This window comes from Bos grunniens, chromosome 25 (assembly GCF_055505025.1).
Source record: "Bos grunniens cultivar Pamir isolate PY7600 chromosome 25, Bosgru_T2T1.0, whole genome shotgun sequence".
NCBI lineage: Eukaryota > Metazoa > Chordata > Mammalia > Artiodactyla > Bovidae > Bos > Bos grunniens.
In genome coordinates, this window is record NC_141189.1 from 4347179 (window position 1) to 4372047 (window position 24869).

The 24869-nt window shown below is 51.4% G+C and overlaps 2 protein-coding genes across 9 annotated transcripts; both read right to left on the minus strand.

The window, feature by feature from the left end:
* Positions 1-2484: 2484 nt before the first annotated feature.
* Positions 2485-15363, minus strand: INTS15 (integrator complex subunit 15). 4 transcript variants are annotated; one of them, XR_015154250.1, is made up of 7 exons: positions 13455-13782; positions 12823-13044; positions 10519-10684; positions 7300-7824; positions 6421-6460; positions 4843-5085; positions 2485-3284 (listed from the first exon to the last, which is right to left on the minus strand). XR_015154250.1 is itself a non-coding variant. In XM_086373841.1 (7 exons), the coding sequence occupies exons 3-7, from the start codon at positions 13003-13005 to the stop codon at positions 3083-3085; spliced, it is 1116 nt and encodes a 371-aa protein (XP_086229967.1). In that variant the 5' UTR covers positions 13006-13044; positions 13455-13560; positions 15066-15363; the 3' UTR covers positions 2485-3082. The 4 variants fall into 4 exon arrangements, 3 of the variants coding, with proteins under 3 accessions (XP_086229967.1, XP_086229966.1, XP_086229968.1); XM_086373841.1 differs by lacking the exon at positions 4843-5085 and adding an exon at positions 15066-15363 and having other exon boundaries at positions 13455-13560; XM_086373840.1 differs by lacking the exon at positions 4843-5085 and having other exon boundaries at positions 13455-13966.
* Positions 15069-23736, minus strand: ZDHHC4 (zDHHC palmitoyltransferase 4). 5 transcript variants are annotated; one of them, XM_086373843.1, is made up of 8 exons: positions 23664-23736; positions 23040-23207; positions 22315-22438; positions 21290-21363; positions 20074-20252; positions 18246-18371; positions 16870-17114; positions 15069-15412 (listed from the first exon to the last, which is right to left on the minus strand). In XM_086373843.1, exons 2-8 carry the CDS (start codon positions 23096-23098, stop codon positions 15122-15124), a joined length of 1098 nt encoding a protein of 365 aa, XP_086229969.1. In that variant the 5' UTR covers positions 23099-23207; positions 23664-23736; the 3' UTR covers positions 15069-15121. The 5 variants fall into 5 exon arrangements, with proteins under 5 accessions (XP_086229969.1, XP_086229970.1, XP_086229971.1 ...); XM_086373844.1 differs by having other exon boundaries at positions 23014-23207; XM_086373845.1 differs by having other exon boundaries at positions 18771-20252; positions 23014-23207.
* Positions 23737-24869: the final 1133 nt, after the last annotated feature.

Genomic DNA, 24869 nt, shown 5'->3' on the forward strand with positions numbered 1-24869 from the left:
CTTACGACTCAGAATATTTTTTTAAATTGAGTTAAAAAATAAAAATTGAAACTTTAAAACTGTGTAGACAAGGAAAGGCCTCCTTTGGCTGTCACCCAACGTCCATTATCTTCCCCAGAGGTTTCCACTGTTTTTGGCTTAGTACATACCATTTAAAAAATATACTTATTTATTAGGCTGTATTTACTTATTTGGCCATGGCAGATTTTTGAACTGACGCAGGGATCAACCCAGTGGAAGCATGGCATCTTAACCCCTGGACTGCCAGGGAAGCCCCTCTTTTCTATGAATTTTCTGTTCATTTCCTTCACTCAATTTAAAAATTGGAATGTCTTTGGATCAGTGGGTAATTTCTTATACATTCTGTGTAGTTTGTTTCCCCTGATGCCTAATATTTTCTTATGTATCAATTTTTAATGGATGTAAAACACCATTGTAAAGAAAAAAAAAGATGGTGCAAGTGCCTGGCACATAATTACTTAACAGGAGGCCCATCATTTGTAATTGCCCACATACTGCTAAAAATACCACAGAATAAATCTGTGCCTCTAGTGGCTTTGTTTCCTACATGTTTTCTTTTTTTTTGCAAAATCACCTGAAGTCTGAGTGGAGCTGAGACTATGTAGCCCTGGAGATAAATGGTGACGTCCACCTTCTGGGACACAGCCAGGTTCAGAGGCCCTCTAATCAGGAAGTGTTAGGAGAGCCCCTTTTTCACCCTTTACAGAAACACTCGGTATCAGAGTTGACACCAAGAACCAGCAAGTGCTAATCTTAGTCCCGTGGCTGTGTCCCACCGAGAGAGATGGAAGCAGATACTTGACTTCGGCTCCTGCTTCAACATCAGATTTGTCCATAAACAGAAAACCATGAGGATAATGAAATCAAAGGAAAGGACATCTTCTTTAGTTCATGGCTCTCAAAAGCAATTTAAAAGCAGGGTCCTGCTAGGCTTTGCTTGCAGACCAGCTCCTACACATGGCTGGGGTGGTGGGAGCCTGGCACGAGGGCCTAGAGCTCACGTCCCTGAGACAGCACCTGTGGTCATGGTCACCCACATCATGGACTTGCGACCAAGGCCAGCCCTGCAGTGCAGCTGTGTTACCCTGAGGGACGTCTCAAACTCCAGACGTCACACACACACACACACACACACAAAAAAAACCTGGTCTCATCTGCCGCCACAAGGCTGAATTTCATCCCTACGACACACACACACACACACACACACACACACACACAAAACCTGGTCTCATCTGCCGCCACAAGGCTGAATTTCATCCCTACGACGCACGCACACACACACACACACACACACACACAAAAAAAACCTGGTCTCATCTGCCGCCACAAGGCTGAATTTCATCCCTACGACACACACACACACACACACAAAAAACCTGGTCTCATCTGCCGCCACAAGGCTGAATTTCATCCCTACCACACACACACACACACACACACCCTGGTCTCATCTGCCGCCACAAGGCTGAATTTCATCCCTACGACACACACACACACACACACACACACACACACACACACACACACACACACAAAACCTGGTCTCATCTGCCGCCACAAGGCTGAATTTCATCCCTACGACACACACACACACACACACACACACACACACACACACACACACAAAACCTGGTCTCATCTGCCGCCACAAGGCTGAATTTCATCCCTACGACACACACACACACACACACACACACACACACACACACACACAACCTGGTCTCATCTGCCGCCACAAGGCTGAATTTCATCCCTACGACACACACACACACACACACACACACACACACACACAACCTGGTCTCATCTGCCGCCACAAGGCTGAATTTCATCCCTACGACACACACACACACACACACACACACACACACACACACACACACACACAACCTGGTCTCATCTGCCGCCACAAGGCTGAATTTCATCCCTACGACACACACACACACACACACACACACACACACACACACACACACACACAACCTGGTCTCATCTGCCGCCACAAGGCTGAATTTCATCCCTACGACACACACACACACACACACACACACACACACACACACACACACACACACAACCTGGTCTCATCTGCCGCCACAAGGCTGAATTTCATCCCTACGAGTTGATCTTAGTCCTCAGCACTCACTCTTCACTGTAACCGCCTCTCGCGCCTCACCTTCAGCCTAGGGGAGCCCAGCAATAGGGTTACTGAGTCTCTATCCCTCCTCCCCAAACCAGTAAGTGAGGCCTGAGTTCTGTCCCTGAGGGCAGAAAGGACTTGTGACTGAAGCAGACAGACCCCGGCGCTCTGTACAGGGTGGGGAGAGTCTGCGGTGCTTCTGGCAACAGGAGCGGCTAGAATCATATCCAGTCTTCTGACCAGGACCTCAGCAGACTGCGGAGGACACTTCCGGGGGCCCGGCCAGTGAGTTTTCAAACATGTTCCATAATGGTCTATGAGATGTTTAGAAAAAATTTATTTGAACATATGAAAAGAAACTTTAGGGAACCCAATAAAACAGAGAAGTTCCTCTCCTCAGTGCTGGGGGCTACGCTCACAGGATTCCCTGACCTGTACCAAGTGCTGGGTGCAAGCTCGCGATGCCAGTGGTTCAGCCTTGCTCCCTGAGCTGTGGGCGTGGCCTGTGTCTCGGTGGGACGCAGCCCACCCCCGGGGAGGAAAGCCAGGCAGGTGGACTCGGCGACGCTGGTCCCCCATCCATGCCCCTTGGCACAGGTTCAGGGTGCGTGTCTGCAACGACACGCCGGACCACAGGCTCACAGTCCTGGCAGCTTCTAAAGGTGCCGGCGTGGCTCCGCAGAGGGCTGGATGATTTTTCTTTCATTGGTCGCATCTGGACTTTTACAGATGTTGACAGGGAGGAGGCGCAAAGATGCTGATGTCACCGAACTTTGGCACCAACCGGGTCCTGTGGCGAGGAGGGGTCACCTGGCCGCCCCCATGGCCGCCTCTCTGCTCACCGCCCTCTGCCGGGAAGGCTTCCTCCAAACCAGGCATGGAAGGCACGGTGCCAACTCAGCAGTTCACGGAGCCAGGCTAGTGGATGGGCCTGAACGGGAAGGTCATGCCTGAGATGAAGGTGTGCCCGGGGTGCGTGGGCAGGGCAGGGTGGGCAGCCGGGTGGGCTGGCACGGCCCCGTAGCCCAGTGGGGGCGTGTGGATGTGGGGGTAGAACCCAGGGGGGAGTGCCGTGTGGGGCGATTGCTGCACGGGTCCCGAGATCACCAGCTGGAGCAGGCTGCAGAAACAAGGAGAGGGGTTAGGGTGCGCTGGCTCCAACCACACTGCCCGCCTGCCCAGGGCCACTGCAGGGAGGCAGCGGGCGGCTGACGGCACCAGGCCTCTGGGTGAGGAAGGCTGTGTGCCCAGGAGAACGGAGGGGGTGACCTGGAGGCGGTGGGATGTGGACTGGGGGGGCCTGGAGAGGGAGAGGCCACGGCGGGAAACGCCAGGACCCTGCCCACAGTGCCGGGAAGCAGGGGCCCTGCGGTCCACAGGACCCTGCCCACAGCGCCGGGAAGCAGGGGCCCTGCGGTCCATGGGCGTTCTGGACACGGCCTCGGCGTCTGTGGTTCAGGGACGACTACAGATCACTGTCTGTTTCGGCCTCGGCCATCCATACCCAGGGGGGTCATTGTGACGGAGGGCCACGCTTCTCTGAGGCATTCCAAATGACTGAGTCCCAGCTGAACGCCAAGCACAGCCATAAGGCAGCTGGCCTTGGACGTGACCCTGACATCCAGCGTCCTCAGAGGAGGCCCAGGCCTGGACCCAGTCCTCAACCACTCTCAGGGCCCCCTCCCGTCCCACTCCCACCCCCGGGAGCCTTATTCCTCCCCTCCTGAACTCCCTTCCTCCCGGGTCTGCACCCTCCTCTCTGCAGTTCAGGACGTCCACAGCCTCTGCCTCCCAAGAAGTCCTCCTCCCTCCTGAATTCAATGTCACCTCCACTGCTGGCCCCTTCTGGACCCCCTGGGAGAGTCTCCTCTCTTTTCTCTTGTCCTGTCTGACCCGCCCTCCCCTCCCAGCACAATCAGCAGGGTGTCTTAACCTCCTTACCACCTCTAGCTCGGCCGCAAGGACTCAGCCTAAACACCAATCCCCTCCTTCAGGGCTTCCTCCCCAGCCCCGCTCCCCTGACCTCTGCTCTCCCAGCCTCACCCCAGGGTCTCCACTCTCACACAGCCAGGGAATCCCGCCTGCCAGGCCGCCTCCCTGCCCCCCAGCTTCCCTGTGGCCCTGGGCCGCGCCGTCCCCTCACATGGCCCTGCTCCAGTGCTGGAGTATCTCCCGTGGAACCACTTCATTCCCCTAGGAACCACTGCATTTCATCCTCTCTGTTTCACCCCCCAGACGTCCACCCGGAGCCCCCCGGCCCCTCTTGCCAGCAGCCTGGGGAACAGCCCCTGGCCCATCCTTTGGCCTCAAGTTCAGCCTGCGCTCAGCGGTCACACCTGCCTGCCCTCCTGGGCCCCAGTGGGGCTGGGGGGTGGGGCCCTGGGCGGCTGGGCGTACACACTGTGAGTGTGCCCAGCCACCGGGCACACTCACCTCTGTCCTCACTGCCTGCCAATGACGGCCCTAGGGCCCCACCATCTGTGTTAAAAACCAAGGGGAAGGAACATTCCTCCATATTGAAAAACCCTCGGAAAGAAGATTAAGCATCCAACTAACCTAACTCGGCCGTTCTCATTCCTGTAAACCCGCCCACCTGCTCGCTGCGTTCATATATACATTTGCTGTTTTTAGCGAAGACACACGATACTCTGGCCACCTGATGCGAAGAACTGACTCACTGGAAGAGATCCTGATGCTGGGAAAGACTGAAGGCAGGAGGAGAAGGGGTCGACAGAGGATGCGATGTTGGATGGCATCACTGCCTTGATGGGCATTAGTTTGAGCAAGCTCCGGGAGATGGTGGTGGACCGGGGAATGGGTGCTGCAGTCCATGGGGACACAAAGAGCCAGACACGACTGTGCAACCGAGCTGACCGGCGCTCCACGCCTCTGATGTAACGTTACCAATTTCCCAAGTGTCCCTGTGGACGGGAGGGCCAGGTTGCTTCCAGCTTCTTCGCTACTAATGATACTGCCTTTGCATGAAACAGCTTTGTACACACAGTTCTTTGCTTCTTAGATTCAATGAAATTAACCTGATTCCAAGAAACCCCTGAGCTACAAGGTGACGGGAGACGGGACAGCAGCAAACGCTTCTGAGGTGCTTCCTGCCTATCAAGTGCTGTGCTACCTGCTTCCTGTGTTTTTACTCAATTAATCGTCACAAAAATCCCATGATCGGGAGCAGGGCACGGGAGGCAGGGGGGGCTCGAGGCAGGTGCCATGGTTTTCTTGATTTTACAGAGAAAACGGAGGGAGCGAGAACATGCCTGAGGTCACACAGATAGGAAGTGGCAAGGCTGGGATTCTTCCCAGCAGCTGTGCGGCCACACGGTGCCTGCTCCTCGCCACTTTTACCACGGCTCTCCCCCAAATTAGGACAAGAACCACGACCGCTGAGGGGGAGACTGCCGGGCACCGTGGACAAGGAACTCTGCAAATGCCACCTCGTTTAAACCTGACTATGACCCTGGAGGCACACAAATCAGCGGAGGGGGAAACTGAGGTGACAAGGCGGCCCAGCGTCACTACAAACCACAGGCAGAACTGCACTCGGAACCTGGTCTGTGGCACCCAATGTCAGGGCGCTGGCCTAACCCACACGCTGTGGCCCAGGGCATGTCCCTGTCCTGCCCCCCTAAGGGCTGTGCCACCATAATGTCACCAATGGTGACACAAGAGCACCACAACACACACCCACACTGACTTCGTCAGCGATGAAGGACACTCAGGGGCTTCCGTGGTGGCTCAAACGGTAAAGCATCTGCCTGCGCGGCAGGAGACTAGCAGGAGATGCAGGTTCCAGCCCTGGGCCGGGAAGATCCCCTGGAGGAGGAAATGGCTGCCCACTCCAGTGTTCTTGCCTGGAGAGTTCGATGGACAGAGGAGCCTGGCGGGCTACAGTCCATGGGGTCGCAGAGAGTCAGACACGACTGAGCGACTAAATAACAACAACATCAAAGGACACTCCAGCTCACTCCAGCTTCTTCACTGACACCCAGCAAGACAGCCGCTTCTCTCACCCTCCCGATGGCCGCTCTGCTGGGGCTTCCTCTCCTGTGCGTTACGCTATCACATCCACCCCCTCCCCCACTGATCGGCAGGTCCTGGGGGTCCCTTACACACAGAAGCCCTAGACCCTGCAGACCAGCTCTACCCAAGGCAGCCAGGGCAAGGGGTCCGCCCTGCCCTGCACACCCCCCGCCCCTGCCTCTACCCCTATGCAGCCCAGCCGCAAGTCTGGGGAGGGCACTTACTTATTATGAGGCAGCCTGGAGCACAGGGTTCTCAGGTCGTCTGAAATTAAAGGGACAGAGAATTAAGGAACAGCTGGGAGACGACAAGGGGAGAAGCTCCCGGATGTTCAAGGCCGCCGGCAGGACAGTCACAGTGCCTCACTCTCACCTACCACTGCTCGGAAACCGGGTTCTCATTTTTCTTCCGTATTTGCTTTAACACGCCAGGCCCCCAAGAGAAGACATCACTTAGGAAAGAGGGCGGCTCTGCTGAGAACCCGTCAGATGGCTGGGGAAGGGCCCAGAGAAAGCGGATCAAGGCTAAGAGGGAGATATGAAGCACACGTGGGACTGCCGTCAAGGGCTGGGAGCCGGCGCTCAAAGAGCAAAGGCGGGCGTGTCATCAACACCGGGTCATGCTCCCGGGCGAGTTCCAGCACTGAACATAGGAGAATTGAGGAACCCTCTGAACAGGTGATGGGAATGTTTCCTGTACTTGATCATGCATTCCACTGTATATAAATTATGCCACAATAGAAAAGAACTGCACAAAAAGAAGATTCCCTTGGAGGAAGGACATGCAGCTGTTATTATCCATGCTCTGGAGGAGCCCCGGGTCTGGGCAAAACAGCCAGGAGACACCGAGATGTCTCGCTGCGGGGTTCTACCTGGAGGCGTCCCAGGACTTCTGCCCTCCTCCCTGCAGTCACCAAGAAGCAAGACGATTTAAAACCAGAGGAAAGAAGTCCTTGTCCAGGAGACCCTATTTTGGTTTTGTTTTGTTTTTTTTCCCAATTCTTTTTTTAGGTTTTTTTTTGGGGGGGAGGGAAGCCCCTATTTCCCTCCCCAGAGGGGGTGGCACCCCCCACCCCAGGGGGGCCCGGCCAGGCCATCACCCACCTCTCGTGCACAGCAGGGCCCCGGAGGCCATGGCCACCTGCAGAGCCTGTGCAAGCCGGTCCAGGGCGAGCTCGATCTCCTGGGAGGCGTTGAGGGGGTTCAGTTCATCGGCCAACCTGTTCACCTCCTCCACCAGCGGGACCATGTGGTCAAAGAGGACGAGCCCCAGGCGGCCGTACAGGTTCTTCTCGGTCAGGTGCGCCTGCAGCATCAGGAGCACCTGCAGCACGCTGAGGTGCAGCTTGGAGTACAGCAGGTGAGCGGCCCGCTCCGCCCCGCCCGAGTCCTTCGGGACTTTGGCGGCGACGTGGCCATTGGCTAAGGGGGTCTTCTTCTTCCTTTTGTGAGCCAGGGGGGCCTTCACGCACCAGCGGATCAATCCGGTGAGCGGCGTGAGCTCTAAAAATCCTATCGGGAGGTTGGCGGCAATTGGAGTATTCAGGAAGGTGATGAGGATCAACCTGGGGTCCTCCAAGATCCAGTTGACGATCATCTCAAGCAGGTCCAACGGGGGGATGAGATCGTCTGCAAACAAAGATGCGTTCATTCAGAAGGGTCCTCAGGGACAGGAGGAGATGGGAAGATGGACTTCCTAGCTCACAGGACTCACCACCCGATACCCTGTGCCTCTGTCCTCTCCTGAAGATGGTGTGCCTCTGACTCCTCTCCTGGAACAACCCCTCCTGAGGGCTGGTTCTCACCTGACTCAGCGTCCTGGGACCCCCAGCCTGGCCACGGCAGGGCTCAAGAAACGTGTTAAGCCGAAAATTCCCAAGAACTCCATTATCCCTTGAAGATCCCATGTGTCAATTTAAATAAAAATCCACTCTCTGTAACTAGGGGGATTTTATTCCACTGGAAAAGACCCTGGTGCTGGGAAAGATTGAAGGCAGGAGGAGATGGGGCCAATAGAGGATGAGATGCTTGGATGGCATCACCAACTCAATGGACATGAGTTTGAGCAGACTCTGGGAGATGGTGATGGACAGGGAAGCCTGGCGCGCTGCAGTCCATGGGGTCGCAGAGAGTCGGACGCGACTGAGCGGCTGCACAACAGTAAAGATCCATATCTAAAACCGCTACCACACGTCCCCCCTTCCCGGGGAGTCGCTTTTGTCCGTGTCTGGTGTCCCCTGTGGTCTATCGTGTGCGGTCAGCCCGGGCCTCGGGCAAGACTCCTGCTGCCTGGCACCAGGATCCTTCAGACGCTGAAGCAGATGTTCAGCGCCAGCCCTCGCTTCTGCCGCCAGTTCATCACCTGTCACTGAATAGGTTTGGTGACCGTTACGGTGGCCTTCGGGGAGCAGCTCAGAGTCCAGACAGTGATCTGTCCGCTGCTAATGTTAGCTGCCAGCCCCTGTCTAAGCTAAGCCTGGCCTCCTGTGATCCCCGAGACCTGGGACATTCCATAGCAAAACAGAGAAATTATAACGACAAATGCTGACACTCATTCTGAGTTAACCACGTGCCAGGCACCAGTCTCCTTCACATGGATTAACTCAACCCTCAAACAACTCATCTATTATATAAAGGATAAGGAAGCTGAGACACCGAGATGTGAAGTCATTTCCTCCAGACTCATTAAAAGTACACAGTGGGGCGACTTCTCCGGCAGTCCAGGGATTAAGACTCCTCCCTCCCAGTGCAGGGGGCCCAGACTAAATTCCTGGTCAGGGAAGATCCCACATGCCACATGGCGTGGCCAAAAAAAAAAAAAAGTACATGGTGGGCCCAGACCTGACCCCAGGAGGCTTTTAACAGCGAGGCGACACCACCTATCCTGGGATGGCTGCATACTGCCCCCGGGGCTGTCTGTGCGCACAGCAGCAGACCCCCGGCCTCCTGTCCCCGGGGCTGTGCAGCCTTCAGCTCATGACAAAGCTAAGGCTGACGGAGTCCCTGCCAGGCTGCTGTGGTCCAGGGCCATGCTTGAGACTGGAGAGCTGGGGGGAGTGAGCCCCACGTCGGTGTCAGCCCCCTAGATGCTCTTTCACAGGGGCCACTGGCCTCTCCCCTAAGATTATCTGCTGGTTTGTGAATGAACCGCCCGTTCCCTGCTGCTATGAATGACGGTATCAGGAGGCAGCAGCTGTCGATGAGTTGGACTTGGCGAGGTAAACACTGGTGACTCTGAGTCTGTCCCCTCGACTTCACAAGACGTGTCCATCTGGGAAATGCCAAGTCTCAGAACCACTTTTCCAGCAACCTAGCCCCTCCCCAGCCCTGCACACATCTCAGCTGAGGCATCTCCAGAGCCTGTACACAGCACTTGTACACATGTGCTCTGTGTACACACGTGTGTGTACCTGAGGAACCCATCTCCACAGTCTTGCTTCGGGGAGACCTGAGTTCTCTGCACCCATCGGGCAGGAGGGTGTTGTTTGGTTAGGTGAGCTCCTTTCATTTTGGGGTTTTGGAGGTGGAGACACCCCAGGTAGGCCTTCCCATTACCCGAGCGCTGGCCATGGCAACCACTGTGCTGCTGGCGGACTCCATGCCCGCCCTCTGGGCCACCGCCCTGCAGCCGGTGATTTCCGTGGCTCCAAACTCATCACATTACACACATACAAAAACAGAGAGCTTCTTGTATGCCAATCACACGTTGGCAGCGGTTTAAAAAAGAAAACAGACACCACTGACATATCAGACTGGCAAGCTGACATAAGAGAAAAATACCACGTCTCACATCCATTCGAGCACGTGAGTGGTATTCTGTGAACACTTTTTCCTTCTGCACATGTTAATTAATCCATTTATTAATCCAATGTTAAAACCAATTTCTGTTCTTGTTGCCCTGGAGTAACTGAAGAAAGGGCAACTGCGATGCTGTGAACTTGCTTGAACTAAATCTTTCCTATGAGAAGACAAAGGACCTGAACACTGTTCCCAGCTGTTGAGTGCTCTTGCCTCTGTGGAGAGGGCCAGGAAAGGTGCCCTGCCATGGCGGGGTGCTGCCAAGTCCAGCCACCCATCCCAGACACCAGACCCTAGCTTGCTGGGCTGTCTGCCACCCGGACTGTTCAGAGTCAGCCAGATGGGATTCACTAAGGAGAGTTCCCCATTAGGAAATCCCAGAGATCTAAGTAGCCCATGCCTTTAGCTTTTAGCCTGAAATAAAGTACACATTGCAGAGGGAAAGATAAAAAGACAAAGCATTTGCTGGCTGGGTGGTCAGCGTGCATACCACTGGCAGTCAGCTGAAGCCATTTCCAAGCTTACCTGATGACAGGTCATACAGTGCGGTGACAGAGGTGATGAACTGGCAGCAGAAGCGAGGGCTGGCGCTGAGTATCTGCCTCAGCGTCTGGACGGAGCCTGGCACCAGGCAGCAGTAGTCGTCCACGAGGGCCCGGGCCAGCCGCACGCAGTAGGCCACGGGCGTCCGCTGCAAGGAAGCCACAGGCCAGTAACTAGGGGTGCGGAGCGCCCGCGCACGTGCAACCATGAACACGCGGTGAAGACCAGAACCGGCAGGACCCCTCCCAGGCAGGGAAGAAGATGTGACCGGCTTACTCGGAAGCAGGGACTGGCAAGCGAAAGCCTGCAGACCAAATCCTCCCTGCCACCTGCTTTTGTTTTACTGAAACACAGCCCTGCTCCTGTGCCACGAGGGCAGAGCTGAGCAGGGGTGACAGAGATCACAGGACCCGCAAAGCCTAGGAGGCTGACTGTCTTGCCCTTTACCTGAAAGGCCTGCTGAGCCCTGCTTTGACGTCTACTTGGGAAAAGTCATTCTTGACTTCAAGTGGGGAAATGACCGTTTTTGTAACCCTACAGGTAAGACTCTAAAGGTAAAAATTAACAGTTGGTATCACTTTGACGTGCTTTAGCAGTCTGTGAACTGTCATGTGACTTACCGCAGCACTGTCTCAATTTTTCTTACAATCTTCTCCTAGTACAGGTTCCTACATCACCACCCTCCGGTCCTTTTGCCCTCCTGGTCAGATGCCAACCTGTAGCCACATTCAGCAGTTGCTCAGGATGCCATAGTTCCAGGGCTGAAACAGGGCCTGGGTGTCAGGGTGTCGGCAGGGTGTCAGACCAGGCTGTTCATTTAGGCACTAAGGCAGCCATCCCTACACCTTTCCTCGGAGGAAGCTGCAGCGCATGTCAAGGGGTGTCAAACCCTGACCCAAGCCACAAGACCCTTTCCCGTTAACATCTGCTTTCACTTTGCTAGAATGCCAGTACAACAGCACCACAAGAGATAAATGGAAAATCACAGGATGAATTTCAAGGCGTTAAACTTGACTTAAGCTAGGTTGCCAAGGGATAAAGGTTATCTCGAGGTTAAAGACAACACGAGAGATGAGTTCAGGGGCCCTAGAAATCAGAATAGTGACAATTAAGGTACGTTTCACTAAGATTTACCTGTGTGCTACAGAGAACAATATGCATTTTTACTAGCCCAATGTTAAAGATGAATAAGATCATAGGAAAAAACATTGAGATAAATTTTTTAAAAACACAAATGTCATCAAGTCCTTGGGAATGAAGCAAGTTTGAGAAACTGAATGTGGTAAATTCTGTTAACTTAGCTGAGGACCACGGTAATAAAATTTTGAGTTAATAATTACTCTAAATGGATTAGGAATTTTTCAACAACTTTGAGTAACAAAAAAGCAAAACAAAATAGATCTTCCAAAAAACTACCCAACACACAATCTACTACGCGTGTACAGAGTTGGCTCCAGGCGTGTCCGACTCTTTGTGACCCCATGGACTGTAGCCTGCCAGGCTCCTCTGTCCATTGGATTCTCCAGGCAAGAATACTGCAGTGGGTTGCCATTTCCTCCTTCAGGGGATCTTCCCGACCCAGGGATCGAACCCATGTCTCTTATGTCTCCTGCATCTGCAGGCAGGTTTACCTTATTTCCCCTTAGATATTTAAAAATACTCTAGAAGGCTTCTATGTCCACATCCATTAGAAGAGCAATCAACTTAGAAGTGGCACTCTGGAACAACTCATAGGCTTACTGATCTATAAAAAACAAGAATACTGAAGTGGGTTGCCACTTCGTTCTTCAGGGGATATTCCCCACCCAGGGATCAAATGTGAGTTTCCTGCATCTCCTATACCGGCAGGTGGATTTTTTTTTTTTTTTACTGAAGGATAATTAATGTACAGAATTTTGTTGTTTTCTGTGGATTCTTTAACATAGGGAAAAAAATTCTCTAGAAACCAAAGTGAAAGTGAAAGTCGCTCAGTCACCTCTGACTCTTTGCAACCCCATGGACTGTATAGTCCCTGGAATTCTCCAGGCTAGAATATTGGAGTGGGTAGCCTTTTCCTTCTCCAGAGGATCTTCCAAACCCAGGGATTGAACCCAGGTCTCCTGCATGGCGGGTGGATTCTTTACCAGCTGAGCCACAAGGTAAGCCAGAGACTACTGGAGTGGGTAGCCTATCCCTTCTCCAGGGGATCTTCCCGACCCAGAAATCGAACCGGGGTCTCCTGCATGCAGGCAAATTCTTTACCAACTGAGCTATGAGAGAAACATCTTCAGAGACTTGCAGAAGTACCTGGAGCCAGGACGCTGCACACTCCAACACTGGGATTCGACACACAGCCACTGCCATAGAGACAAGTTTTCCCAACAAGCTCATCCGGCTGTCATCCGCTTTGTTCCCTTGGGGACTGAAAAGGGATGAAAAAATAATCTGCCGGACAGAGTCCTTGGTTTGCTCCTGGAAATAATTGCACATGATTTCAAGAAGTTGGAGCTCCTGCAGTGAATTTAATCTCTGTAAAACAAATCCGGGAGAAGCGGGGAGAAACGAAGCGTATTAATTAATTCACACGGTAAGAAAACACACTATTTTCCCCCAGGGAACTTTTCACCTCCCTAAAGCCCGGGTGCCACGGAGTAGAACTCGATTGTTAAACGTAGGGAAATGTCCCTCTGCGTCATTATGCATCACCCTGTGGGATTCACGGTGACCTACGGTCTCTTCTTTTAACAAAAGCTTGGAGACGCAGGGCTCACACACCCCCAAGACGGGCAAATTGGCCGTTGCTGAAAGAACCAGGCCAAGGGCTAGGACGGAGCCGCTGCTGCGAAGAGAGCTCGCGGTGCGGTCGACGCTTGTCACCGGGAAGAAGGGAGCCGGGGTTCACGGATCGGGGCGGGGGGCCTGCCGGCCGCCCGGCGCACCTTGGGCTGCGCGCCGCGCTCCTTGGGCACCTGGAACACGAACTCCTCGAGCAGCTCCACGGGGCCCTTGTCCACGATGGGCAGCGGCGCGCTCTGCAGCTGGCTGCTGAAATAGATGTCCAGGTGGTACAGCACCTCCTTGGCGGCGCTCAGCGCGTCGCGGCGCAGCAGCGAGTGGCGGATGTCGCTCATGGTGCAGCCGCGGCGGCCGGGTCGCCGGGAGCGCCGACGGACTTCCGCTCCGGGGCCCCCGCGGACGCGACAGCCGCCGCCGCCGCCGCCGCCGAGACAAAGAGGCCGCGGCCCGGCCTCCGTCCGCCGACCCGGGGCCTGCGCCGCGGCACCCGCCCGCCCTCCGCCGCCGCCCGCTCGGGCCCGTTCAGGGGGCCATCGCTGACCCCGCCGGCAGCCGGCGGGCGCCCCAGCTGCGCGTCGACAGCGCCACCGACAGCCCTGTGAACCAGACGCCGCGGGGCCGCGCTGCAGTGGAGTCGGAGCGCGGCGACGGCGGCCCGCAGGGGCCAAGCGCGGGCGGCGGCGAGGGCCCGCCCTCGGGGAGCGCGCCCCCTAGCGGCCCGGCCCGCGGGAACGGAAGCGGAGGCCCCGCCCACCCTGACCCCGCCCCTGCCGAGGGGGAGCCACACCTCCCCACCCCCCGGCGAAGGCTCCCGGGGCCTGGTGCCCCCCACCCACGCCCCAGAGACCCTCCCGGAGCTCCCCTCGCTTTCTTCACGCGGCGTTCAAAGCTTGCGCATCTGATTTTACCGAGCTTTTCCAAGGACAGGGTGGTGGTGCAGGGCCCTGGCTCAGGCCTCAGCCATTCATTCACTTTTAAGATTGAATCTAGTCTTAACTCACGGGGCTGCAGTGACGCGGAATGATACCTCCTACCCCGGAGTTCCTATTCCCCAGTGCCCTCTGGAGTGGCCCGGTCTGCCTGGAAGGGCCACAGGGAACCAGTATCCTGCTCCTGAAGACTAAGATCTGAAAATCTAAAAGCCCTCAGCACTTTCTGTGAATCTTTTTCCCTGCGTTCATCTTTCTGCAATGAATTAACTGGGGCTTAGTTCGGGGTTTTAAAAATAGGGCAGAAATGACTTGAATGTGGCCACAAGAGGCCAGTTGAGGGCAGGCAAGAGGCCACAGGGATGTGCTTCCTGTAAAAGGCCCATCCTAGCCTGCAGCTGGGTCAAGGTGAGGATGCTGGATGTGGGTCAGGACTTAAAAAAAAAAAAGCCATGGTCTTTCCCTGGGAAAGATGGAAAGGACATCAAAGAGGCTGCATCCAGGGACAATTCCAAATTACAGGGACCCTCCTGCACATCGGTGGACACAGCCATAAGGCCCCTCCCATCTAGGTGCCCAGCCTGAGACCAAGGTCAAGAGGAACCTCTGAGAAGTCACCTTTGAGTCCCTTGGCACCAGGATTTCAGGGATGCTCTGTTCAGCCAGCTGACTGAACAGAGGATAAAAGGGTTTATTAGCAGGGTACCTGGCAAAGATTAGACACCCAGCAAATACTAATTTCCCCTCCTCTCCTTAGCCACTGAAAGCCAACTCATAAACACAGCAGAAACCAGAAAAACAAATAGACCAACGCTTACAACGTACCCATGTGTATAAATAAATGTAACTGTATTTGAAAGGCAGCAGCACTCTTCCCAGCCCTATTTCTCCTTTCTCTCGTAACATGCAGTAGCAGGTAGAAAGATCTCCCGAAGGTTGCTCCAAAGCCCATGCGAGTGGATGTTCCGGTAGGCCTGGGGCTCCGCTGCTGGGGGCCTGGCCACGTGGGGACAGTGCTGGCACCAGGCTCGGTCGCCTTTGTACCACTCGTTAGTGGTCTGGTTGGTGGCGGCCAGGTACAGACAGAAGCACAGATAGCCCCCCAGGAGGAAGCTCAGCACCACGACAAAGCCCACCAGGAAGACGATCCTTGGGAAGGTCAGGAACAGGTACTGGGGACAAAGAAGCATCACGTTAGACAGCCAGGCTGTGACCCAAGTCAGGGTCACCCCACCAGCCAGGGTCTTGTCCACACACATGGCGAAGCTGCCTCCCCAGCTCCCCAATCTCTGACCCACTGAAGACAATCAGAAACACAAATGGCACAGACAGCCCAGGAGGAAATCCTGGCGTGTGTAAGAACGTCATACGGGATAAACGGAGTGCGTACATTGAGGAAAAGGGGAAGGACGCTCGGGAAATGGTGTTATGCCAGGTGGCTATGCAGAAAATAAAAATAAATGCAGATCTTAGTTCATACATCAACACAAAGTCCAGACAGACAGATCAGTCTCTCTCTGAAAACAATATGACCACAGAAATACATGTATAAGGGTATTCACTGTAACATCAGCCCCTCTTCCCAAAAGAAACAGGTTAAATGTCCATCCAGGAGGTAGAACAAAACTCTGGGATAGTTACGCTATGGAACAATAAGGAGCCATTAAAGTGAGGTCAATGTTTGTGCATTAATTTGGAAAAGATGCTGGAAATATATTGCCCAATGAGAAAGACAAAAATGCAAAAATCACCATGGAATCCTGTTTGTGTAAAAATAAAGCTAACTCTGTGAAGGTGTATGGCTATATAAAACAGATTCAGGGGGGAAAAAAGCCTGAAATAAACAACAAACTATAAAGGCGTTTGCCTCTGGAGAGTGAAATTGTTGGGAGAGGAATAATTTCCAGTTTATATTTTATTTTTGTCCAATATAGTTCAAATTTTCTTTTCACTCCTAGTTTTATAGAGCGATAACTGACAAATAACATTGTGAAAGTTTAAGGTGTAACAATGTAATATACAACATAATGATTATCTATAGTATACTGGTGAAACGATCACAGTAATGTTAGTTAACACATCAGTCACCTCCTATAGTTATAATGTGTTATCCTAGTATCAAATAGATAAAGAGAGCATAATACACACACACAAAAACACCCTAAAATGGACTTATCATACAATCCACAATCACACTGAATACCTATTTTCATACAGCAGCTTATAAATGGAAGTTCATAGCAGCCTCATCAGTAACAGTCCAAAACTGGAAATTATCCAAATGTCCCTCAAAGGGTAACTGATTAAACAAACTGACCCATCCACACCATAGAATATGGTGTGGCAGTAAGAAAGAATGAACTACTGATACAGGGAAACACCTGGATGGATCTCAAAGAAACTGTGGTGAGTGGAAAAAACCAACCCCAAACTGCTACTGTAGGGTTCCATGGAGGTAACAATCACGAAATAACGTAATGATAGACAGGACAGATGGGTGGGAGCTGGGCGTTAGGGATGTGGGGAAGAGGCTGTGGGGATCAGGGGTACCACCGAGCGTCTGCAGTGATGGACAGAAGACCACCTTGACTGCAGTGGCTGTTCTGCAAACAGCCCGCAATGCAGTTACCTGAACAAGAAAGACAGTGTCGACAACCTGCAAGTGGCCGAGGTCATCGACGTAGGTCTGCAGGTACACGTCTGACATCACCACCAGCCGGACCAGGAACACGGTGCTCACCACGGCCATGGTGGCAGCCGAGGCCGTCAGCGTGAAGAGGTAGGAGAGGAAGTACCGGGTGTTCCAGGCCCCGATGCAGTTGTTCACCCACACACAGTGATGGTCAAACCGGTGCACACACCGGTTACACACACCTGCACAGCAACAGGGGAGCCACAACCCTGCGTCGATCCTTGGTAACAACAGCAGGCACACCTCCCGAGAACGCGACACACGGACACGAGCTGAAGGCTGGGGGAAACGGCAGCTGCCGCCACGTTTTCAGAACCTCGGTGTAAATACAGGGGCCAATACAGTAGCCACGTGTGGGGACTGAGGCCTTGAAACACGGCTACAAGAACCACCTGAAGGAATACTTTGTTGACAGTGATAAATTCACACTTGTTTTCCAATTTATGCGATGCTCCTTTGAGTTCAATGTGAGTTAACACTGAGGTGACACAGTACTTAGTGAACTCACTTTATTTAGATATAATTTTAAAACTGATGCTTCCGCTTCAAAGTCACATCAGTTTTTTGGATGAAGATGAACCATCACGTCAATGTAGATGTGGATATTAAAGGAAAAGGACATTTTGGTACTGACTCAGTCACTGAAAAACTATTACCAATGTCTAGAAGAGCTTGGGTATATGAATCAGTTCTTCCAACTATAAATTTTAAGAACTCTAAATACACATCAAGAATGTCCAATAAAAAATTGATGTTTACTGACTGAGAGGTACCAGTGATGTAAAAAACACAATGAATTCCAAGAAATTAGTATGAAAAGGGAACATAAACAATCCACGAGTGATATTTTTATTTTTTCTATTGATTACACGTTAAGATGGCGTTTTAGGTATGTTAGGTTAAATGAAACACATATTAATTTTGTCCATTTCTTGTTTACTTTTGCAATGCGGCTACTGGAAAATTTAAAATCCCCTACGCTGTTCACAGGACGCTTCTGTTGGACAGCAGCGATCCAGTATCTCGGGCATGCCTTAAGAGAGTAGGCTCTGCCAGGACCCAAGTCAGCAAACGCAACATCCCACAGAAGCATCTCTTGGGCAGCAAGCCCAGCCAACAAGGACAGGCTGTCGGACCCAGAGCTGAAGGCTGCTCACGAGAACACAAGGCTTCACCCCCAGGTATGTTAAAGAAACCATGATCAGGTCCCTACCGGCAGTGGCCGCTTCTAGATGTACGTAACATTCTCTGACAGATAGAACCCACTTGTCTGCGGGGCGAGGGCGGAGCTGGAGGGTCAAGGCCAGACTTACCGCAGTGCTTGGACCTCGCCGGTTTCCTTAAATCACAAGCAGGGCACCTCACGTTCTTTGGGAACATCACTTCATCGAATTCATAAACTTGAAGGAACAGTAACTCATTTGCTTTTGTTATGGTGCCTGAAAAAAGGAAGCACAGGTTGTCAGTTTTGAGCTACACAGTCGACTGGGTGTTCAAGCAATCTGTCCTGGCAAAATACAACCAACATTGCTATGTTTAGTATTCCAAATAATTTATTTTTTAAATTAACAGCTTTATTGAGATACAGTTCATAAAACCAACTGACTTGTTTGTAGTGTGCCATTCGGTGGTTTTTACACTCACAGAGTTGCACAACCATTACAAGCAGCGTTAGAACATTTGCATCACCCCAACAAGAAACCCTTTAACAGTCACTCTTCACTTCTCTCTAGTCCCACAGCCTCTGGCAACCACTAATCTACTTTCTGTCTCCATGGATTTGCCTTTCTTGAACACTTCCTATAAACGGAATCATACAATATGTGGTCTTTTTTTACCTGGCTTCTTTCAGTGAGCATAATGTTTTCAAGGTTTTTCCACGTTACAGCATGTATAAGTACTTATTCCTCCTTATGGCTGAGTAACATTCCACTGAAGAGGTATATCTCATTTTATCTATTCATTAGTTAGTGCACCTTTAGTCTTTCAAAAATAGAAGTTAAAATAAAAAAAATACCCGGCAAGTATCCAGCAAAAAACAGTGTAATAATATCAGACAGAGGACCCTTGAGAACAGTGCATTACTAGTAACAGAGAGGCTCATTTAGAAAAAAGAATCCAGAGATAATACTAATTCTAAACTTAAATACTCCTGAGTATATATAACTATTATACACACATAAATATTTAACAGCTTCAAAATATGTGAAGAAAAAAATCTGTCAAACCTACCATTAGAATGAGATCACATACTCTCTGAGTAATCAATCAAAAAAACTTAGTACGAATATAAAAGATCTCAACATAATTAACATCTTCATCTAATGGGCTTAAACAGTTGCCTGTATCTAAGAACTAGACGATATATACTCTTTAAGAAAACATGGATTATTTATAGAAACTGACCACATACCTGGGCATAATGCAAATATCACTAACCATTTTAAAAGAAAATGTATCATACAGACTGAAAGCTCTGTACATAACACAATTAAGTGAAAGTGTCAAAAAATAAAAGTGTATCGCAATTTTTAAATAGTTTAAAATAATCTGTGAGGCAAAGAAGCAAAAAATAAAGTTAAAAAAAAAAGAAAGCACACCTGTGTGCGTGAAGAAGGACAAAAATAAAATTAGAAAACACTCAAACGGAAAGATCAGGCTTCCCTGGCAACTCAGTACAGAATATGCCTGCCAGTGCGGGAGACACGGGTTCGACCCCTGGTCTGGGAAGATCCTACACGCCTCAAAGGCAACGAAGCCCGCGCACCGCAACTATGGAGCCTGTGCTCTAGAGCCCGGGAGCCGCCACCACTGAGGCCCATGGGCCCTGGAGCCCGGGAGCCGCCACCACTGAGGCCCACGGGCCCTGGAGCCTGTGCTCAGCAACAAGAGAAGCCCGCGCACCGCGACGAAGAGGGGTCCTCACTCGTCACGAGAGAAGAGCCCGAGTAGCACCGGAGACTCCGCACTGCCATAAATAAATAAATACAATTTAAAACACACAAACCTGCAAGTTCATGCACACCTTACATACCAACTCTTCTGCAAAGCCCTGAGAGGGATCACTACTTGTTTGTAATACTGTCAACGAGTCTGACAGTTGAGCTGTCACCAGTTTCTATACTAAGAGCCTCAACTTACCAGGGTTGGTTACACAACTTAGGGTGAAAAAAAGCAGGTTTACAATCAGCAGCAGATAAGGCAGAAAAAGGTAATACAAAGAGAACTCCAGCTGTTGACAGAGGCCGAAAATTTCCCAGGTGTACTCGGTATAAACCATCCCTTGCAGGATGAGATGCAGGACAACAAAGGTGTAGTTTCTGAAAGAAACAGGGAGACGGCTTGTCACAGGGGCTTCCCGTGAAAACTGGTGCATGCTATGGAATTAAAAGATGTTTACTGCTTGGAGGAAAAGCTATGACCAACCTGGACAGCATATTCAAAAGCAGAGACATTACTTTGCCAACAAAGGTCCGTCTAGTCAAAGCTATGGTTTTTCCAGGAGTCATGTATGGATGCGAGAATTGGACTATAAAGAAATCTGAGTGCTGAAGAATTGATGCTTTTGAACTGTGGTGTTGGAGAAGACTCTTGAGAGTCCCCTGGACTGCAAGGAGATCCAACCAGTCCATCCTAAAGGAGCTCAGTCCTGAATATTCATTGGAAGGACTGATGCTGAAGCTGAAACTTCAATACTGTGGCCACCTGATGCGAAGAACTGACTCATTGGAAAAGACCCTGATGCTGGGAAAGATTGAAGGCAGGAGGAGAAGAGGACGACAGACGATGAGATGGTTGGATGGCATCACCAACTCGATGGACATGAGTTTGAGCAAGCTCCAGGACTTGGTGACAGACAGGGACGCCTGGCATGCTGCAGTCCATGGGGTCGCAGAGTCAGACACAACTGAGCAACTGAACTGAACTGATGCTATGGAAAGTGAACCAAGGGACACCACTTCTTCTGGGCTTGAGTAAGAGTAATCATTGAAACCTTTCACCTACTGCCTACCACACAGCAAGGATTCAATAAATCTTATCAATTATCATCATCATCTTTGTTGGGAATTGAGGTCTCAGTATTAGATACATTTCTTTTTATAGAAATCCGTGTCAATATTTTCTCTTTCTTTAAATATTTCTATTTAAAATTAGGTATGTTGAAACCCCAAAGATATAAGGCAGATTATCCATGAGTAGAGGGTCTGAACCCAGGAGTCTTGATCCCTCCAGCATCGTGCCCCCTAACACGCTGGAAACAAACAAGGAACCTCCTGAAGCCAGAGGACAGCAACAGCTAACAAGCTAAACAGGATAGAAGATACTACTAACACTTAAAACTCTGAAATAGGAATACCTTGTATGGAAGAGGTAATGAAGCACGCTTAGCATGGCTCTCTGAAGACATTCTGGAATTATATATGAAAATACCTAAAACAAAAAAGAAGGCTTCAGTTTCATTTCTCGTTATCCACCCCCAACTCCTAAACAAATTACATGCATCACTTTCACCCTGCAATACTGGTAATATTAAGGCATGTTTCTTCTTATGGGCAGAGAACTGATCTAAGTGAGAACAGAGGAGGGCTTCCTGCAGCAGGCCTTCCTTTGATGCCCACTCCTCTGTTTCTACCCTGACCTCACACAAGGCACCAACTGGAGGTCTTCAGGCAAAGGGAGGTGAGCAAAGGGGCTGGATCAGGTGATGCTAATGTGAACTGCTAACAAAACCTTTCCCTGCCCTGCGTTCAATCCGAAGTCCCAGAGTCCACTGGGCATTAGCCTGGGTCCCTCCCAGCCAACTCCCTCCCAAGGCGCTTCACCCCAACTCTGCTCACTCTGATCCCTGGAGTGTGGGTAGCCTGATATTCGGCTTTCTGTTCACACAAGCCCCAGTTTCACCCATCAGGGCCCTCCAGGCATACACTTCTCACATTCATGCCCAATTACAGGCATCAAATCCAGGGAAACAGCCAGTCTTGAGAATGATAGCTTTGGAATATACAACTGCCGTAAGTAAAAGAACAAGTGAACGAACAAATAAAAATGGCATCACCTTTTCGTTCTGGTGGAAAACTGGCGAGCCTTTCGTGTGTGTGTGTGTGTGTGTGTGTGTGTGTGCGTGTGTGCTCAGTCGTGTTCAACTCTTTGTGACCACATGAACTGTAGCCCATCAGGCTCCTCTGTCCATGGGATTTCCCAGGCAAGAACGCTGGAGTGGGTTGCCATGCCCTCCTCCAAGGGATCTTCCTGACCCAGGGGTTGAACCTGCGTCTCTTTTGTCTCCTGCACTGGCAGGCAGGTTCTTCACCACTAGCGCCCCGAGAAGCCCAAGCCTTTTAGACCGGTGTTATTCAAGTGGTCTCCAATCATCACTGTTACCTGTGCTCCTCTGCTGATCAGGCCTTGCAAGTAATGGGTTTTCGAGCCTATGCAGATCATCACAAAACCAAGCAGCACCAAAGCCAGGTAGAGCAAGAAGAGAACCAGAAAGTCCATCCTGGGTCTACGAAAGAACACAAAGAGCGTGACTGCTACTGAGGGATGTATTCTAACGCATATTCGCAGACACTGATTCCCTAAGTGGCTCCTCAAACAGAATTCTTCAGCCTTCTAGCACGAACTGCCTCTCAGTGGGGCTACTCACCTGGTCATCCTTCAAGAGTTTCCTAATCAAACCACTGTGGTCTGTCTTGTGGCATTTCCTGCCTGCAAATCCCACAATCAGTGGGGGAGAATATGCAGAAAGCATCGGTCTTCCCTCAAATAGCACACTGATATGAAATGTACCCAAGAGAATCTGCTAACAATATTATTGGAAAGAGGGTCCAGCAGAGGAGGTCAGGGGCCAGGATCAGTAATGGCGTCTTATGAAGCAACCCTCCAGGCCAGTGACCCCAACAATCAGGGACCACCCTGGGGGACCAGAGTCAACAAACAGGCAGGCCTATATTAAGAAACTGGAAACGGTTACTCTGGGCCTTGGCAGATATGATTCTGGGCAGAACTTTCAACTGAGATAACCAAACTGGAAACTCTACACGACATAAGACAGAAGAAATAAAGAGCAGTAATTCTCACGAGGTGATTCGGGGTCCCCAGCCTACATATTTCTTTTATCTGGATAGCTTTCAGCCGACAGCTCTGGCGTTCCTCCTCCGAACATTCACTGAGAACTCAAACGGCATCTCCTCTTGCGCAGCGGCGTGCGCCTGGCGCAACGAGTGGCACCCAAAGCTACAGGAGACATGGTTCCCCTAGGAGGCTGGATCTGGCTGCAGAGACATCAATTCAACACACACGATATAATAGACTAGGAGTCAGGGGCGGACTCTACTGTGGGAAAGAATGTGAAAGTCAGAGGATGTTGTGCCCCCGCAGGGTGAATGGGAATTTTAAGATTTCGAGAGGGCAAAAAAGCTAATCGGGAAGAAATAACCAAAGAGACTTGGATCTTGGTGTTTATCCCTATACTTAAGGAGCCCACGCTGGGGACCCAACAGAAGGGCATTCCCGAGGCTACACTCCGTCCGAAGATCCCAGCAGCTCCGGCCATTTCCCCAGGAGCCAAAGCAGGGCGGGGGTGGGGCGGGGTTAGAAAGATCGGAGGGAACACGGAGGGTGTCTGGGCGCCGGGCAGCCCCACACAACGGGAAAGGACTGGTCAGACGGGGAGACGTACGACCCTGCGCCAGCCCGGGTACCTAACACCCGAGTGGAGGCTGACTTACCGCCGGGATCTGCCAACAACCAGCTTTGCCCTGGCCGGCGCCTCCAGGGCGCGTCCCCAGACTTCCGGCGGACACGTGACGTCAACATGCGAAGCTATTGTTGGCCCGCTCGACTTCCGGCGGAAGTGCTTGCGGAAGGCCGCAGGGGCGGAGCTGTCTGTGGCGTTCTGCTCCCTTTGAGGCGTCTCTAGTTTCCCGATTGGGCACTTCCAGACCGACGACTGGAGGTCCAGTTTTGGAGAGCCGTTGTCAAAAATCTTACAAAAGACTGTCCCAGGCCTGGTGCGGGTGAGGACGCCGGTGTTGTGAAGCAAACCTAGCCACCCGCTGATCTGAGTAGAGCCCAGTCAGGGCTGGGCTCCCAGCCGTGCAGGGGCCGGGGCAGCCCAGGACAGGCACACCTTGGCGCTCGTACACTGTGTCTTCGTGATGAACAGTTTGCTTTGCTTTCTGCCAGTTGCACCGTTTGGACTCGTCTGAACCTTTCCAGTGGCTTTGCTCCTGCTGTCTCAGAACAGCTCTGAACATCCTGCCCCTGGGTGGTTGAAGATTGTTTGACTCCAAATATGGACGATAAGAAGGAAGGTTGTTTAATGATAGTTGAACCTGGAGAGAGAAAAGCTGCTTCCAAACATAGCATTGAGAAGGCTCCTGTGGGGTGTTCCTTTGCCCTGACACCTCAGAATCCGCTGAGACCGGTCTATTCTCGATGCCTCTGAAAACATGAGCCAGACCTATCCTCCCTTTGAGGGGAAATGTCTGTGATCTCCAAACATGGACATTAAAGCGCTTCTCTTTGCCTGTCTTTGCTATATACCCCCAGCTTATTGATTCTTCTTCTTTCCTTCTTTCTTTCTTTTTTTTTTTTTTCTTTTTATAAAACTTCCCAAGCTGGTCACTTTCTGACATATTATGTGAAAGGCATTCATGAACTTGAGGACACAGAATCGAGAAACAAAACCCAAAAATCAGAAAATATGATAGCACCAGGGAGGTCTGTGGTTATGGATGGAGCCACATCAAGTATGCGGAGTGGCTGGATTTCATCAGTGTTTTCTGTGGGCTCATCACCCTGCTGGTTAATTCTGAGCTGGTAGTTAAGTATTTTGATTAGCTTTCATCACTCATAAGCACCGAGTTTTATTTTTAACCCCATTCATTTTTCTTTAGATGGTTTCATTTGGGCCTCACTTTAAATCTTGGTTT

What these genes read in the sequence shown, in the direction of transcription:
- INTS15 (XM_086373840.1), bottom strand. Translation starts at nt 13,646, where the DNA reads ATGAGCGACATCCGCCACTCGCTGCTGCGCCGCGACGCGCTGAGCGCC. An exon ending in ACTGTATGACCTGTCATCAG is followed by an intron (nt 7,825 to 10,518) that starts GTAAGCTTGGAA and finishes CTTTGTTTGCAG; the next exon opens with ACGATCTCATCCCCCCGTTG. An exon ending in TCCAGGCTGCCTCATAATAA is followed by an intron (nt 3,285 to 6,420) that starts GTAAGTGCCCTC and finishes TTGTTTCTGCAG; the next exon opens with CCTGCTCCAGCTGGTGATCT.
- ZDHHC4 (XM_086373843.1), bottom strand. Translation starts at nt 23,098, where the DNA reads ATGTTCGGAGGAGGAACGCCAGAGCTGTCGGCTGAAAGCTATCCAGAT. An exon ending in AAGTTGTGTAACCAACCCTG is followed by an intron (nt 18,372 to 20,073) that starts GTAAGTTGAGGC and finishes TCCTTTTTTCAG; the next exon opens with GCACCATAACAAAAGCAAAT. An exon ending in GGCGAGGTCCAAGCACTGCG is followed by an intron (nt 17,115 to 18,245) that starts GTAAGTCTGGCC and finishes GTTGCTGTGCAG; the next exon opens with GTGTGTGTAACCGGTGTGTG.